The 17,489-nt window shown below is 39.8% G+C and overlaps 1 protein-coding gene across 7 annotated transcripts; it reads left to right on the top strand.

The window, feature by feature from the left end:
* The first annotated feature begins 1,112 nt into the window (after window positions 1-1,112).
* Window positions 1,113-14,040, top strand: LOC139530295 (G protein pathway suppressor 2-like). Of its 7 annotated transcripts, none has more exons than XM_071326556.1 (13): window positions 1,137-1,254; window positions 3,042-3,159; window positions 4,098-4,207; window positions 4,299-4,411; window positions 4,693-4,772; window positions 4,914-4,993; window positions 5,284-5,461; window positions 5,763-5,846; window positions 6,035-6,111; window positions 6,331-6,426; window positions 6,727-6,810; window positions 10,449-10,519; window positions 13,701-14,040. In XM_071326556.1, the coding sequence occupies exons 2-12, from the start codon at window positions 3,066-3,068 to the stop codon at window positions 10,476-10,478; spliced, it is 1,026 nt and encodes a 341-aa protein (XP_071182657.1). In that variant the 5' UTR covers window positions 1,137-1,254; window positions 3,042-3,065; the 3' UTR covers window positions 10,479-10,519; window positions 13,701-14,040. The 7 variants fall into 7 exon arrangements, with proteins under 7 accessions (XP_071182661.1, XP_071182657.1, XP_071182658.1 ...); XM_071326557.1 differs by having other exon boundaries at window positions 4,917-4,993; XM_071326560.1 differs by lacking the exon at window positions 10,449-10,519 and having other exon boundaries at window positions 1,113-1,254.
* The last annotated feature ends 3,449 nt before the right edge of the window (window positions 14,041-17,489 follow it).

The raw sequence follows: 17,489 nt of genomic DNA on the forward strand, positions 1-17,489 counted from the left end.
GCAGCTGCATTATAAGTGGCATACACTGTTGAGCGCTACAGCACAAGGGGTTCGTGCTGATTGTATGGAGATTGTGGCAGCCGGTTTAAATGGCGCCACTTGAGAAGGCAAGAACAAGATGTATGTCAGGAGAAGTGCAGTATTATCATAAGGAGACGTTTACTTGGAATACGTAGGAGGAATGGAGGGAAAAAGAGAGGCAGTGGAGGTTTAAGAGAGAGAGGGAGGAAGAGGGTGAGCTTGAGTTGGTTAAAAATGGTGGAAAAAAGAGAGATGGTTTGTTAAAGGAGAATGGTAGAAAGTGTAAGCAGAGTTAGCTGAAGAGGAAGTGAACGAGGGCGAATTATCAGAGGTTGTAGGTGTGGTGGAGGCTTGTACCGAGGGTCAGGATAAAGATGAGTCTGATAGTAGGAGTAAAGCTTTTGGAAAAAGTGGACCCTTGGCTTTTGACTGATCCATTTGTGGTTTCAGGGTTGGTGAAAACAGAGTTGAGTGCTGTGGAATCGGCAAGGGTAACCAGAAGTGGTCTTGTGATAATTGTTTGTGTTTCTGCTGGTCAGAGGGAGAATGCGCTCCGCAATAAACGAATGGGGGCAAGAAATGTGAATTGTTTCGCTCTCAGGAAATAGGGCGCCATTGAAAGGGCGCCATTGAAAGGAGTGATAACTGCAGTCAATGTAATAGTTTACCAACTGAAGTGGAAGATTCCCGCAGTGTTTGTGATGCTCGTCGTTTGGTGCGACGCAGACAGGGTGGCAGAGTAGTGAAACAGAAGAGTCATTGTCTGTTCTTTTGAGTTTTGATGTTGAGTCTTTGCCAGACAAAGCGATGTTAGGATATATAACGTTATCCTGTACGAGCCTTTGTGGTGATGTCCCATCCTTTCAAGTTGGTGGCATGAGGTAGGACTAAATATATTTAAATAGTGGAGTAGGGTGGTGTAATTTTAACTACTTATTAATATATTTTTTTGTGAGTGTAGTGTTAGATGGGAGGGTATTTGTTTATTTATTTATAGCAAAGTATAAGGGAGTTGTACTCCAGTCTAGTAGGTGGCGGTCATGCAACATATTGGATGCCAACCGCAAAGAAGAAGTGTTTGCGGACCGCTACAATACCATAGAAGAAGACCCCTTTCCGGTTTGTTCAGTTTGGGTTCCTAGTGAACACACCCAACTAGTGTCAACATTGGGCTTTTATAACATTTTTTACCTGCAAACCAGCCTAACAAAGACATTTTCTGACAAGGAAAAAGTGCGTTGAGGATTCCACGCAATTGTATTGCAAGACTGCTAGATATGCGAGTATTTGTAGTTTAGCTAGCTAGCTAAACTGTCGTTGAATTATTGATGCTAAATCGGGATTTGCTTTGCAAATGTGTTTAGCTAGCTCACTATAGAGTCAGCCTTGGCGTATGCCATTTAAAAGTAGACAGATCACTGACTTTTCAAATCAATATTGCTAGTTAATGCTAAACTGCTAGTGTGAGATTACCTACAAGGTAACATAGCCAGCTAGTTAACGCGTAATATTTCTAACGGGTTGTTAGACAGTGGCAGCTAACTAGCGATACAATTTAGACTAATGTATTATTGACTAACGTCATAGTTTGTCATTATTAGACTTAAATAGGGTAGATCGAGGATGTGATCATGATTTTGTGATAGGAAAACTCTTAGGCCTACCTGTACCGCTATGTTTGTCCGGTATTACTGCAGTCCTTCCGTGGGGTGATGAAATTCACACTTTTAATAAACACGTATCTTGTACAACCACCACGCTTTCCTTAGCGCTTGTGCCAATTGAATCTCAGTTTATGTAGCGAACGTTAAATGTCAAGGCCGCCACGTCTCCAGTTAAGAAACACAAATTAGGATAAACTCGGTCCTATGCGATACGTTTCTTTTAAAGTATTAATTCCAGCACCCCGCGGAAGGACCGCAGTTGTACAGGACAAACATAGCGGTACAGGTAAGCGTTTTCAGAATTTGACATTTTAACAAGTGACGTTACCGACAGATGGTGAGTCGATGTTTCCCATGCAATAAAGCCCCTTGAATTGAAATTGAATTGAATTGAGTCGTTGCAAGTAAATCGCGCGACCAGTCATCAACTCAACTCTGCCTGGATATAAGAGAACAGAGTTGAGCGTTCCTCAGCTACCTAAATTCCTGACTTGGAAGACAACACGTCTTCTAAACTTCCATGTCTAGTTGCAGGGAGTTCGTTTGAATTGAGAAAATACTCTTATTAAATAAATATTTTGCTCCATTTAGTAATCCAACAATGTGTACGCAGCCATCTTGTCTATTTCAAATCTTATCGTTGATCGAGACAGGTTAGTGTCATGACATGCAGCACTTTGGGGTGGTCAACCCACCTGTCTTAATCGATGAGAGAAGATTTTAAATAGACAAGATGGTGGCGTATGCATTGTTGGATTACTTCATGGAGCAAAACAATACTTATATTTAATAACCAAGTATTTTCTAAATTCAAACAAACCCCCGTTACTAGACATGGAAATATAGAAGATGTGTTGTCTTCGAAGTTGGGAAATTAAGTATTTGGCTAGTCAGCCATATTTTAGCTGGCTCTGGACATAGCTAGCTAACTGAATATATTATTATAATGTAGGTTATAGTTTCGAGAGTTTGGGACTTTAAAGTTATCAGCATTTTTGTCAAAATTTAGTTATTGACATGGCCTTATTCTGTTCAATGTTTGACCTATATAGTACTCCAAATAACCCTAATTAATGTTAAGTTCAAAATAATAATATATAAAAATTGCATAAACTGTTGAAACCAAAGATAGTTCAGAACGTTAAAGCCAATTATCTCAATCATGTTTTTGCAGATAGCTTGGAACTAAAAGGTTCTCGCTCCATTTCGGCTGTTGTGATCTAATTATTAAGGACTTTATCATAACAGCATGATTGATTCATGTATTGTTGTTTGATTAATGAAGGACTGTGGTAGGTAAATGGATGTAAACATACAATATGTCAGTGGTGATTATCTGTTCTTGTCTGTTCTTAGCTGGCCCCACCAATTCCTACCATCATGCCTGCTCTACTAGAGAGGCCAAAACTGTCCAATGCCATGGCACGCGCCCTGCACAAGCACATCATGCGCGAGCGAGACCGCAAGAGACAAGGTAAGAAAGAACCCTCTACCCAATGACACTGGGCGTTTGCAAACTCAAACAAAGTTGCAGGTAACACTGAAATCAACTCCTGGGCAAGGCAGTTAACCCACTGTTCCCTGTATTCAGAGGGGTTGGGTTAAATGCGGAAGATACATTTCAGTTGAATGCATTCAGTTGTACAACTGACTAGGTGTTACAAATCCCTTTGGCCCGACAATCTGGGGGGGGGGTGGTAATGGGACCCGTAACACAACTCACGCAAATTATAATAGTGAAAACGTAACAGTGAGAACAAATAACCACGACACTTAAATCTACCGTCAAACTCAGGGTTTATTAGTAAACACACGGTAATGGGGGGGGGGGGGGGGGGCAGGAAAAGGGGCTGAGCTGGACCCAAGGAATGAAACAATAAGCATCCAAAAACACCCCTAAGCTAGACTAGCCTATTTCAACAACAGCTAACTAACTAACCAAAAATACAGTGGGTGGTCCGCCCCGTGTTCTAACTAGTGTATTTAACAAAGTTTACCTACGGGTAGTGTATGCCAATGGGCGAACTGTCTGGTTACCCCCTTTTCCCACTATCAAAGAAACACTCAAACACCATAACAAAAAAAAAACAATACTCACAGGTAGGAACAAAGTGACATGTAGTTGCAAACCACACAATGGATCTACAGAGAGATTGAGCTCTAGAGAACACAACTGACAGGGTTTTTAAATCAAGGGAAAGGGACTGTGATTGGGTAAGGGAAAAGGAGCAGGTGTCTTCTGATTAGTGACTAATTGATGACTGATTGGGGAATGATGATTGTCACCTGTAGGGGAGTAGGGGAGAAGGAGAGAAAAGAAACACACAGGATACACACATAATACTTGTATCCGTAACACTAGGTATCCCCCTTTCCTGTTCTGTAACCCTCTCACCCAACCTTGTGTCACAGAGGAAGAAGAAGTAGACAAAATGATGGAGCAGAAGCAGAAGGAGGAGGAAGAAAGGAAGAGAAAGAAAGAGGTGGAGGAGAGAATGTCTTTAGATGAGACGAAAGAGCAGGTGAGTTATTGAGCTCTTTAGTGCCTCACTCTCTCTTTCGGTTCCTCTTCCTTAACTCCTCTTTCTTTTTGTCCCTCTCTCTCTCCCTTAGATCATGAAGATGGGGGAGAAGCTACAGGGGCTACAGGAGGAGAAACACCAGCTCTTCCTCCAGTTGAAGAAAGTGCTCCATGAGGAGGAGAAGAGACGGAGGAAAGAACAGAGGTAAAGGCTTTACCGGCTCTGGAGGTCTTAAAAAAATCACTTATCCCTAGCCTGGTGGTCCCAGATCTGCAGGGGCTGTTTTGCAAACATCTATGGTTGTTGTTGAAAGCACAAACATACAGCACATACAGATCTGGGACCACCAGGCTAACACATTCCCCAGCAACCTACGTATGTTATTGGCTTTTGATATGAAAGTCAGTCCTATTTGCTGATAAACTAGCATTAACATTGTGGCTATGGACAAGATCTTACTTTCTTTCCCCAATGTTTTCTTGTAGTGACATGACAACCCTGACATCTGCTACGTACCAGCCCAGCATGGCTATCCACTCAGGACAACATCTGCTCAGCATGCAAGGTAATTCACACTGATTGATGTAATACAAGCGTAATTGTCTATACACACATACTGTTAGTTGTACTATGCACATTACCAGCCTCGCTCTCTCCCTCTGTATCTTCTTCTCCATGTTACCCTCCTCTCTATATCAATGATCAGCAGGTCAAGTGAGTCATGGCCGGTCTGCTGCTCTGCTTGGAGAACGCAGTAAACAGCTCTTCCAGTCCCCTGTCCTTCCTGTGAGTGAGCAGATTTCATAAATACTCGGGTTTCCAGTATTTGGCCTCAAGCCCCTCAGTGTATGCAGCAGGCACTTGTTCCTGTTGATTATAATTAGGTCTTCAGTGGCTTGAGGACTGACGAATGGGGACCCAATATGCCCTGATTTTATAACGTGTTCTATACTTATTTAGGTCTGGCCTGAATGTAATCTACTAATAGCATATGGAATTTAGCAGACCCTTTTATCCAAGGTGACTTATAGTGCATTGAATGTGTGTGAAAACGGGTCCTGTATGTTACTTGACAGGGGCGTCACTACCAGAGCCAGCCAGGGATGAGCTCCGTGGGCTCCGAGCATGGACAGTATTCAGCCAGCCAGGCAGCCCATGGTCCCTACGGCCAGCTCACCCAGGCACAGCACTCCTCTCCCTTCGCCGCCAGCCAGCATGTCCCTGTCAGCTACGCCACCAGCTCGCAGCTCAGAGGTAACTGCTTTGGATTTTCAATGTAATTGTTATTTGAGAGACGTGTTGTCTATGTGACATTGAAAGCATAATGTAATGTGTATCTGGTAGCTTGGGCCCAGATCTTTTTGTTCTGGTTTGCCAATTCCTGTGGTCATTGTTAAGCCAAACATGTTTGACAAACAGATATGGGAGCAGTCTGTTTGTGTTGTTTTTCCAAGGTGACCATGTTGTGGTCATTATGAGAATGAGAAGCTTATTGTGTATGCTGTCTGTGTGCGTGCTTCACTCATAAACCGCTCCTTAATGCCCCCCTGTCCAGGTGCCTCAGCGTTCCAGGCCATGCAGTACCTGCCTCACCAGCAGCAGGGCTACGCTGTACACAGCCACTTTACCTCTCAGCCAGGTACCTTACATCCATGTGTCTGTGTCTAATAATGTCTATAGGTTGTTGCAGGCCTCACACTTGGGGATTGTGGCATGTTTCATGTAAGGTTTATGCGTAATGACACTGGGATGGGTGTGCGGACTTTACTACACTCTCGCTTTACTCAATTTTTCTTTGTTCACCATTTTATATTTTTTTGTCCCCAGGATTAATCCCCAGTGCTGGGATCCCTCTACAGAAGCAGCTTGAACATGCTAATCAACAGTCTGGTTTCACTGACTCTGTAAGTTCATTGGGCCCCATATAGACTGGCAAAATAGCATGGCACAGGATGATATGGTTATATAACAGTGTTTATAAACCATAGTGTTTAAACAATGCATTTAAGAGGTTGATCACAAGCAGTGTGCTGTATTTCAGTTTGTGAGCGGGTCGTCTGTGGTTAACTCACACGTAACTGGCCTTTTAATCTTTTTCTGCTGTGTTTTTGTGGTGGCTTCAGAGTACTCTACGGCCCATGCACCCTCAGACTCTTCATGCCTGTGCTGCAGGCCTTCTGCCTACCCCCTCCCTTGCAGTGCAAATCCCTGCTGCAAAGGTAAAGCCCACCCACCCTCTATACCCACCTACCCTGGGTCATGTTCATTAGGGCACACAGCAAAATGTTTTGCAATTAAAAACCAAAATAAGTGTTTCTTATTGGAAGTGTTCAGTTAGTACCTCTCCATTTCACTCCACTTTTTTTTCAGTTTTGTGCCTAATGAACACAACCCTGCTTTATGCGTTGCTCTCTTCCTTCTATGGTATGAAACACACCACAGGGTTACGAAGTCAGTCAGCTTTGTTAATTCATAACCTCATGTCTTCTTTTCCTGCGCCTCCTGTTCTGTGTGAATAGTCTGGCTTACCGTATGCCCATCCCCCCCGTCCAGCCTCTCCGGGAAGCTTTACCCATGGAACACCTCCACAGCAGGCTCACCCAGTGAGTATCCTATCAGACATCACCCACATCTTAGCAGCCCAACCCCTTATATACAGCCTTGGTGCTGCCGGATAGATCAAATGGCCAATGATAATGGCCTCGACGAAATACAATGAATACGTCATGAAAATCAACCCCAGTCGTGTAATAATATGGTTTAGAGTGTTCATCACTATTTTAGACTAAAGCAAGGGTCTTCAACCTTTTCTTGCCCAGGCAAACCGGTGACCCATTGCTTGTCTTGTGAATACTGGCAAGGACAAGTAATCTACATGTTAAATTGAATAGATTTGGTCGATAGCTTTTCATTATTTTGATCTCCCCACATTATAATTGGAGAAGTGTAATCTCTAATATAGCCTATTAGTTAGAAAGTTAAGTCCAAGCTAGGGCTAGCTGTGTTCGAATACCCATACAGTATACTACATACTATGTACTATTAGTTGATTTTAGTATACTGTAAATGAACAGTATGCTTTCAGTTGAGCGTACTAGCTCTTTGCATGTCTACCGGAAGTTGATGCTGTTGCTAGCTAGTTAGCATAACAAATGACTAGTTAGACATTTTACGACTTCGGGTGTGTTCTTAAATTCTATCTGGAGTGCCAGAGTGCGCTCCTAAATTCAGAACGTTCTCAGATTGTCCGTTCGTAAATTCAGAGCGGTTCGCTCTCACTGGACGCTCAGGCCGAGGAGTCTGGTTGATTTGAGTGTTCTGACCGTACAAAGGCAGTCAAGCACCCAAGCTAACGTTGGCTAGCTACTTCCATACACAAATGAGACCATTCTGACCATTTCACTCGCCCTAGCAGAGCTGGTTAGGCAGTTTTCATGTTATCCAGAGCGTTTGTGGCTGTGACTGTGCTGCTGGCAACATTTTAATTATGCTTTTTTGCCTACGTTTACTGACACCGGCCATATTCAAGGGGTGTTGAGCGCTCGTAAATTCATTATTCTGCACTGTCTGGTACACTCAGATGAGAGTTTTCTGAAATTGGAGTAGATAGCCAGAGCGAATTTACAAAAGCACCCGAATGTCGATTGTGAACGCGCAACAGCACGCGCAATGACTATACCATTTAGTAAGCTAAGAATGACGGGAATAATGAAGTCAGTAAACGTTGGTTAGTTAGTTAGCCTATGGTTAATATACTGGCAAGTTTGATGTATAAGTAGCCAACTAACGTTAGGAAGCTAGCTAAGAACATACCAGTACATACTACTGTAATGGTACGCTATGTTGTTCGTAAGGACAGCGTAGCTAACAAATTGTCAGCCAATATAACGTGTAAGGTAACTTATTTGAAAAGTCATTACTTTATTACGTTGCTCCACATCCACAGCTCAATTCACGTCATAAATAGTATGGTTAGTGCGGTTAGTATGAGTATTCAAACACAGCTAGTCATTTTTGTAAAAAAAAGAAAATTGTATTGCATCTTTGAAAGACATACCTAATGAATACAATTTGTCGTGGAAATACTAATCAATAATGAGGAGATACGAGGTCAATCAGGATGTTACTTTATTCAAAACTTATTAACATCGATTCATAATGAAGCTGGTCAACGAACCACCCTAGATGATTCGTTGAGAGCCCAACGAGCGAATTTGAGCCACAGCATTTTATAGCAAAGTACATCCTCCTGAATGTTCATGACAAACAACAGATGCATGGAAAGGGTAACAAGGCTAGGATTTGTATGAAAGATACTAATAATTCACAGCAGACAGTATCTGCTGTAAAGACTTTTCATTGTGTGGAAACCAGGGTCTGGCCCCCAAAAGAAGGTTCCCCTCATCGTTATCCATACCCACCCTGGTACCTCCCGGCACACAAACACCAACTCATGCTATGGAATGCGTTTTTTAGGCTTTATCACCAAAGGCATGGTAAATCCACTGTCAGCATTAAGCCCCCAGAGGCCCAACTCAGAAGACCACGCACAGATGAGTGTTCTAAAAACTCTATTCTACTCCATAAAACAACCATTTGATGCAATAACAGTATTATAACATCATCTTGTAATTTTTCTCAACCTAAAAGTAAATGACATGGTTTTAAAACATTAATTCACACGTAGAAAACAAATAGATCATCGAACAACTTTTAACTAAAAACATATAGAAAAAAACTTCCTTGCACTAGTATTCTGCTCCTGAACAAGGCAGTTAACCCACTGTTCCTAGGCCGTCATTGAAAATAAGAATTTGTTCTTAACTGACTTGCCTAGTTAAATAAAGGTAAAATACAAAAAATACTATTGTAAATTGGTTCATTGAGCCTTTTAAGCTTGACATAAAATTATCCTTCATTGGGAATGATATAAACATGAATTTTGTTAAGAAATGATCAGCAATCTAAATCAGAGTACATTTTTTATGAGTACGAAACAAAACATCATGTTGATACTGAGCATACTTCCCTTGGTCAGCATAGTGGAAATAACTATTTCCATCTCAGAAAACTAAAATTAGCATATCTTGTTGGACCAATCCTGGTAGTGAATCCCGGTTTAAGTCAAATGTGTTGCGTTGGTGCCTAATGAACATGACCCATGACAAGCAACATGATTCCACTATTTATAAGGCAACACCTATAGATCAACTAGTTTAGGGACACTTTCAGTCTCTGGGCATGCTAGTACACAACAATCAAAACAATCGATCCATAATACATTCATTTCTTCACTCGTAGTTATTAACATACTAATCTCAATCAGTCGGTTTTAAAAATCATTCAGTTTCCAAATCGTAATCAAAACCCAATTATCCAACCCAAATTTAGAATGACATTGCTCGTTGATTGACATTTGTCCTATCACTCAAAGTTAAAACCCTCAATTTAACACACATCAACATTGGCAGAATGTACATGTATATTAACATGCAGTATAACTTAATACTAGAATTATAGGGTAATTATCATGATTATTATTACAGATCTGTATCTAAATGCATTGTTAATCTAAATTACTATACATTTAGCAGTGTGTAGACCTCAGTCAACCTGATACGCCAAAATAAACCATTTTAAGACAAGTCTAAATCAATTATGGGCACTGTTGACCAACCCCACCCTTTCTTCTGGCGTCTCTTCATTGTCTTCTCCCAGATAGCTTAACAGTTCAAAGTGGATGGCCCATGATGTCCCAATTTCAATATCTCACCTGGGCCGCCACCACCTTCACCACCCATTATGTCTTGTCCATTTGTCAACCAGTATACCAGCAACATAAGACCAGCTTTGGAACAGATCTCTCCCCATGCTTACTCCATGTGGACTCCTGTCACACTCCTGAGAGAAAAGGCACCGGTTGCTGGCTCGGACTCCGGTCTCTTGATAGAAATGGTGCAGACAGGGCCGCATTAAAAGCCTTTGTTGCTCTTCTTCAGCCGGTTAGAGGGGGTTCACACCGTTCTAGGACAAATTATCCCTGCCATGCATCAAGAGAAGACAGATCAGAACAACAGTTTAGTTCATTTCTGATTCAGGAAATCCAGACAAGCATTGATTATATGACAAACTATTACTTTCACCAATTATTCTTAATACAAATTTCTAAACTTGTCAGAGAATAACAACACATTCTGTTGAAATAATTTTTTCAAATTGGCTTATGCTCCCCTCATCGCAGAGCCACAGGATCGGGAAGTTAGACCTCTAACCCATCGGGAGAAATCCCAACAATCCAGCAGACCCAATCTGGTGAGATTTGTATCAAAACAGAACAAACAACACAACAATACACTCCTTCATATACAGTTAAAGTCGGAAGTTTACATACACCTTAGCCAAATGTATTTAAACTCAGATTTTCACAATTCCTGACATTTAATCCTAGTAGAAATTCCCTGTCTTAGGTCAGTTAGGATCACCACTATTTTAAGAATGTGAAATCTCTGAATAATAGTAGAGAGAATTATTTATTTCAGCTTTTATTTCTTTCATCACATTCCCATTGGGTCAGAAGTTTATTTACTAATTGAGTGTATTTGGTAGCATTGCCTTTAAATTGTTTATCTTGGGTCAAGCATTTCGGGTAGCCTTCCACAAGCTTCCCACAATAAGTTGGGTGAATGTTGGACCATTCCTCCTGACAGGGCTGGTGAAACCGAGTCAGGTTTGTAGGCCTAATGCTATTGAAATGATGAAGTAAATCCTGCAAATAATCCAATTAAAATGATTTGTAGTCTTAACTTCTTACGGATCATTGGGACACTAGCGTCTCACCTCGACAACATCCGGTGAAATTGCGGAGCGCGAAATTGAAATTACAAAAATCGTAATATTAAACATTCATGAAAATACAAGTGCCATATATCATTTAAAAGCTTAACTTCTTGTTTATCCAGCCGCTTTGTCAGATTTCAAAAAGGCTTTATGGCGAAAGCACACCATGCGATTATCTGAGGACAGCGCCCCGCACACAAAAGCATTACATACATTTCCAACCAAGCAGACGCGTCACGAAAGTCAGAAATAGCGATAAAATAAATCACTTACCTTTGAAGATCTTCATCTGGTTGCAATCACAAGGGTCCCAGCTACATAACAAATGGTCCTTTTTTTCGATAAAGTCCTTCTTTATATCCCCATAAAGTAAGTTTCATTGGCGCGCTTGACTCAGTAATCCACCGGTTTCCCTCGTTCAAAATGCATACAAATGAATCCCGTAAGTTACCAATAAACTTCTTCCAAACATATCAAACAACATTCCTAATCAATCCTCAGGTACCCTAATATGTAAATAAACAACATTTAAGACTGAGAATACCGGAGATAAATAACGAAGTACGCGCCCTCACCGGAACGCACAACAAACACTACAGCCAAAATGGGAGCCCTTACTAAAACTACAAATTCTAGTTCATTTTTCAAAAAACAAGCCTAAAACTCTTTCTAAAGACTGTTGACATCTAGTGGAAGCCCTAGGAACTGCAATCTGGGAGGTCTTCCTTTTATATTCCCATTGACAGCCATAGTAATCAGGAGTGAGCTGTTTTGTCCTCGGGATTTCGCCTGCCATATCAGTTCTGTTATACTAACAGACTTTATTGTAACCTAGAGTTTTCTATCCAATACTACCAATTCTATGCATATCCTAGCTTCTGGGCCTGAGTAACAGGCAGTTTACTTTGGGCACCTCATTCATCCAAACTTCCGAACACTGCCCCCTAGCCTGAAGAAGTTAACATCTTGGCACATAATAAAGACACAATTACCAGAAATAGCATGAAAGGTCCTCCAAGTGTTTCTCCGCAGAGATTTTCACATGCGCAAAAGGGATTTGTTTACCATCATAGCAGTCAAACAAATTAAATCGACATCCACCAGATCGTGCGCCTTGTAATAAAAGTGGATTTTATTTTCTCCTGAGACATATTTAAATTACTTCATTACATCACATTCGCTCCGTAATGATAATTAGTTTGACGGAAAACCCTAAGTTAGGCTTTGTGCTACGTTGTAAGTTACGTTGATTTGCCACATTAATTCACTCTAACTCTATGTGAAAAGGGTTTATACGATAATTAATGCAACTTCTCTTAGACTACAAAAAAATAACACATTTTCAGGCAATATGGGCAGTTTTATTTTAAATGTAGTACTTGGACGGAGAAAACCCCATCAGCGTTTCATAGCTACATCGTTAGGGAAAGTTAACCAAAAGTGGACACAATCCAATCCAGTTTCTGAGACAATTGCCCTGACTTTGTAGACAGTTTAATAATGCTTAAACCTCATCTTCATCAAATGATCCATCAAAGGGACCAACTCATAAAACGGATCTATTATTTTCCCAACTCTGACGTACGTCTGGGTGCGCGAGTTAGTATATTATTATTGTTTAGTTCCATCATTACTTCATCAAATCTCTAGTAATCCATTATACACGCATACAATTCATCATATTTTCATATCTTCACAGAATCAATAAAGAACGTTAGAAAACGTTAACTCATGTTATGGAATGCGGTCTTTAGGTCTTATCACTAAAGGCATGGTAAATCCACTGTCGGCATTAAGCCCCCAGAGGCCCAACTTGGAAGACCACGTACAGATGAGTGTTTTAAAAACCCTATTCTACTCCATAAAACAACCATTTGATACATTAACAGTAATATAACAATCTCGTAATTTCGCCCACAACAAACTACGACATACCTAATGAATAGAACACCGTATTCACACCCCTGTCTTTAAAAACAGATAGTAATACTTAAACGGGCAGAACCAACTTTACCCACTTCATGTAAAAATGAAAAACTGACATTGCGTAAACTATAGCTACTTGAATATAAAGTTTAATCCCCCCCTTCTCTAATAAGCGATTTATGATGACTATTATACGATAATTGTCCCAGCCCTACTCCAAACATGTTTGCCAACAGCAGCTGGTTAAACAAAGGTTAACAATGGTTTGGCAAAAATGAATGTCCAAGTCAAGAAAGCTTACCAGCAGCCAGTGTCACTTGCCACGACTGGTACTCGCGGGTGCTTTTTCAAAGCCTTTGTCAGATACTCCAGTGAGTGTAATTTGCTCAATATTAGGAGTTGCGAAATAAATATGAAGATATCCCCCTTTTCTACTGTATGGTATGTAAATCAAAATCGGTTTACTCTGCTGTTGCTAGCAATATTTATTAAAATATTGAAATAAACAAAATATTTTCCCACTTATTTTATATATTTTCGTGGACCCCCTGCAGTAATTGAATAACCCTGGGCTAGAGGCACCCTATTTTTGATTTGACTGACTCAAGTATATTCTCAGATTATATATTCTCATGTATAGTTGGAAGTGATACTTAGAAAACTAGATTCTACTTCTATAGTATGATGTTTCCAAATGATTTGTTCATGCTCTTTTGTTTCAATTTTACAGACAACGTTTCAGAGCTCTCCTCAACCCGCCCCTCGGCATGCCTACCTCTCCCACAGCCAATCAGGACAGAGGTTCTACCACAAGTAAACTAGCCACACCCACCACCAGCAATTACTGAAGGGCATCATTCTCCACACAGTTTTATCTTCAACTGCTGACATAGTACATTGATGTAGTTTCTTCTGCCAAAAGACTACTGTCAGTATATATAAGCATGTTTTTTTTTCTCCCCTATATTAGTATTTCAGTAGAATCAATCATGACATAATTTGTATATTCAGAACAATGGTGCTGTTTACATTGTTGATGTATTACCAAATTAAACCAATCTTAAATGCTCTGTGCTCCTCACTTTTTACTGATAATAAAAGCCTCTTAAAATACTTTAATCTTAACTAATTTTAAATGATTCAATGTAAACCCTTCTCAAGGTCCATGGAGAAAATGAGCATTTGCAAGGAAGAACATTCCTCTTCCGTTCACAAACATATTTGTGGAAGCCATATTTTCCTAAACTTTTTAAATTAAAAAGTTTACAACTGAATTTCATTAAATTGTGCTTGAAAACTAAACATGGAATGTTTTTGTTTTTTAATGCGGAAGCGTATGATGTGTTACAAGGGAACATGTGACAAGATACATGTGGGAGGGAAGTTAATGTGTTAAATCTTTGTAAAAACGAAAGAGAAATTTGCGATTAGGGCTTGGAATAGAAACATTTATTTATACAGAGGTCATTCACAAGAGGTAAAGCATAAACAAATACTGAAGAGTCTTGAATATATGCAAGTCTGTGGGAGAGAAGCGCGTCGGAAGTTGACTATGCACTTTTTAGTGGTAAGGTGGCAAGGGAGAGTGCGAAAACAATAAGAAAAGATGGCCTGGTCTCTTCAGTGACTCGTCATTTTTCATTATTTCAACTTAACAGAATGTAAGAGTTGGTCGAGATGGATATCAAATTATAGCCTATAGGTTTTTGGTTTCGACACCTGTTTCCTTCTGGATTTTACTCTTCAAATTGCTACAGGACTGATGAAACTGAAACCAGTGTTTTGTTTGAATGAATCAGTGAGTTGGCTTTCTTAGAGTTGAAAGCACCAGGATAGTTCTGTGTGTTGTATCGATTTGTGAATTATGTATAGCTGCTTTTGTAGTGTGAGTGTTATATTCAGCTTTTTCCTTTTTGTTCTTGTATATAAACTTGGGCCGTATACAGATTGTCATACCTTCATGCCGACCTTGTGCCATACTGGAATATTCTGTAATACCGGCATTGTTTTTAAACCCCACTGATACTATGTAATCTGAAGATTAGCAATGCTAACAAGTACAGGTAAAATCCCATAGAGAATGCTAACTAGTTGCTAACGAGCGCATTGCAAAAATGTTCAGTTTCTAACCTAAACTACACAAGTAAATCAAAAATGCTACTCACAGTTTGTGGCACGCTACTAAATTAGCAAACCAAATGCACATTTTAGACAGTTAACCTAATAGTTATAAGATATCTTCCTAGCAAACATTTAGTAATTAGATCACCTGGCGCATACTGCACAACAGTGAGTGACTCAAGGATCCGGTCTCTCGTTAGATTGTCTATCCCGGGTGATTTGTAGGGGTCCAGATTTTCCAGCTCTTTCAGAACATCAGCTGTCTGGATTTGGGTGAAGGAGAAATAGGGGAGGTTTGGGCTGGTTGCTGTGGGGGGTGCAGGGCTGTTGTTAGGGGTAGATCGATTCTTCCTTTTTAAGTCAACTCTTTTCTTTTTTACTATATTTGTCATTCCATCATGTGGCTATTGGCGAATGTTCTTTATACATTTTCCTCACAGATAACGGGGTCTTTGAGGGCGTTCCATTAGATTTACAAAAAACGGTTGCTTTCTACTTCTGAATTTTTTAAACAATATACTTGGTTACCAATGATCAAGTTCAAGTTTGTTTATTAGTCATATATACGAATGATAAGTGCCATGAAATGCTTACTTGCAGGTTCACCTCTTGACAATTCAACAACAAAAAAGTAATTAAATTCATAAAATAGTACTAAAAATAAATGGTCAATGAATAAAAATCAGAAACATTTTGCTAAATTATATTTTAAATAAAAAAAAACTACATTGTAAGTGAGAAGTAGGCATTGGTCTGAACCTGAAAAATTAAGAAAATTCATATGAGCACCACAATGCGTGCTTCACCTCGGCCCTAGCAAGGTTTTCCAGCACATAGCTTTGACCTCCTACAGTAGCTATGTTGGTCTATTGGCTGGTCTATTGTACTTCCAACAACGTGTAGGCAGGTTGCATAGGATTCAAACCTCAAACAGCCTAATTTATAATGTGATTTGTACCACATACAAGGTAATGAATTTCATTCTTCCCACACTAAGAAATTCCCTTATTCCACTACCTTTTAAGCTTTTTAAAAATATTAAACACTATCAGACTTGATTGAGTGAGCTGTTTTGTCTGCCTGTATTTCCTTAAACCTTTTTGTTTATAATACATGTCATTGTCATCTTTGTTGGTCAGTAGGTACCCAACATAACAACAGGGGGTGGTATAGATACTCACTCATATAGATATCAAGGTCTATAGAGCCTGTTTACATTCCTGATCTCTGTAACTGTTCGCTTACCTGTGTAATATTGACACAAGTTCAGAACCACTTGTTTTTGTAACATGGTCCTGTTTGATCAATTGCTGTGCAGAACAATGGACAGCTCATTACCACTATCAAATTACTTTGTAGCTTAAAGGGATCCTTCAGGATTTTGGCAACGAGGTCCTTTCCCCAGAGTCAGATGAACTTCTGGATACTTTCTGTGTCCATTATGAATAAAGTTGGAGGTAGTTTTGTGAGCCAACGCTAACTAGTGTTAGAGCAATGACTGGAAGTCCTTGTGTATCTACTATCATTGCCAAAATCCCGAAGTATCCCTTTAAAGTTGTATATTTGTAGTTATTTTTGCAATTAAGATGACGCTACAATAAAACGCATTTACGATAGGCCTATATCTACATATTGATGGGTTCTGACTCCTAAACTTGAAATATTGTAAATTATCAGGTATCTTATGGAAATGAGGAGTGCCATAGTCTGACTTCTACACCAGAAGTTAATGGTTATCTGTTAGGAGGGATGTATATGGTGGAGTCAATTAAGGTTGGAATGTATTGGGTAAAGGAAAGACAATCACATGTTGGCAGGCACTGATAAGGGTGGATAGATGTGGTTTAGTGAGGAATGGGGGCTGAGGTCAGGTCACATTAAGGGAGAAGGAACCGTTTATTGCCCGCATCACTTAACTTCCTACCTAGACATGAAGATGTAATGTTTAGAGAGAAGGAGGAGACTTCACCTAAATTGGGGTATGTTTACTTATGCTGGGGGAAACATGTATTTGTCTGTTCAGCTGTCTGACCCATTGGGTGAATAAACTTGGTTTGAGCTTTTCATAGTTGTCTGTCAGGTTCTAAATAACAGGGTAAAAACTAACAATATATACAGTACCAGTCAAAATTTTGGACACCTACTCATGCAAGGGTTTTTCTTAATTTTTACTATTTTCTACATTGTAGAATAATAGTGAAGACATCAAAACTATGAAATAACACATTTAATCATGTAGTAACCAAAAAAGTGTTAAACAAATCAAAATATATTTTATATTTTTACTTCTTCAAAGTAGCCACCATTTACATTTACATTTAAGTCATTTAGCAGACGCTCTTATCCAGAGCGACGTACAAATTGGTGCATTCACCTTATGATATCCAGTGGAACAACC

This window comes from Salvelinus alpinus, chromosome 9 (genome assembly GCF_045679555.1).
Source record: "Salvelinus alpinus chromosome 9, SLU_Salpinus.1, whole genome shotgun sequence".
In the NCBI taxonomy this organism is placed as follows: domain Eukaryota; kingdom Metazoa; phylum Chordata; class Actinopteri; order Salmoniformes; family Salmonidae; genus Salvelinus; species Salvelinus alpinus.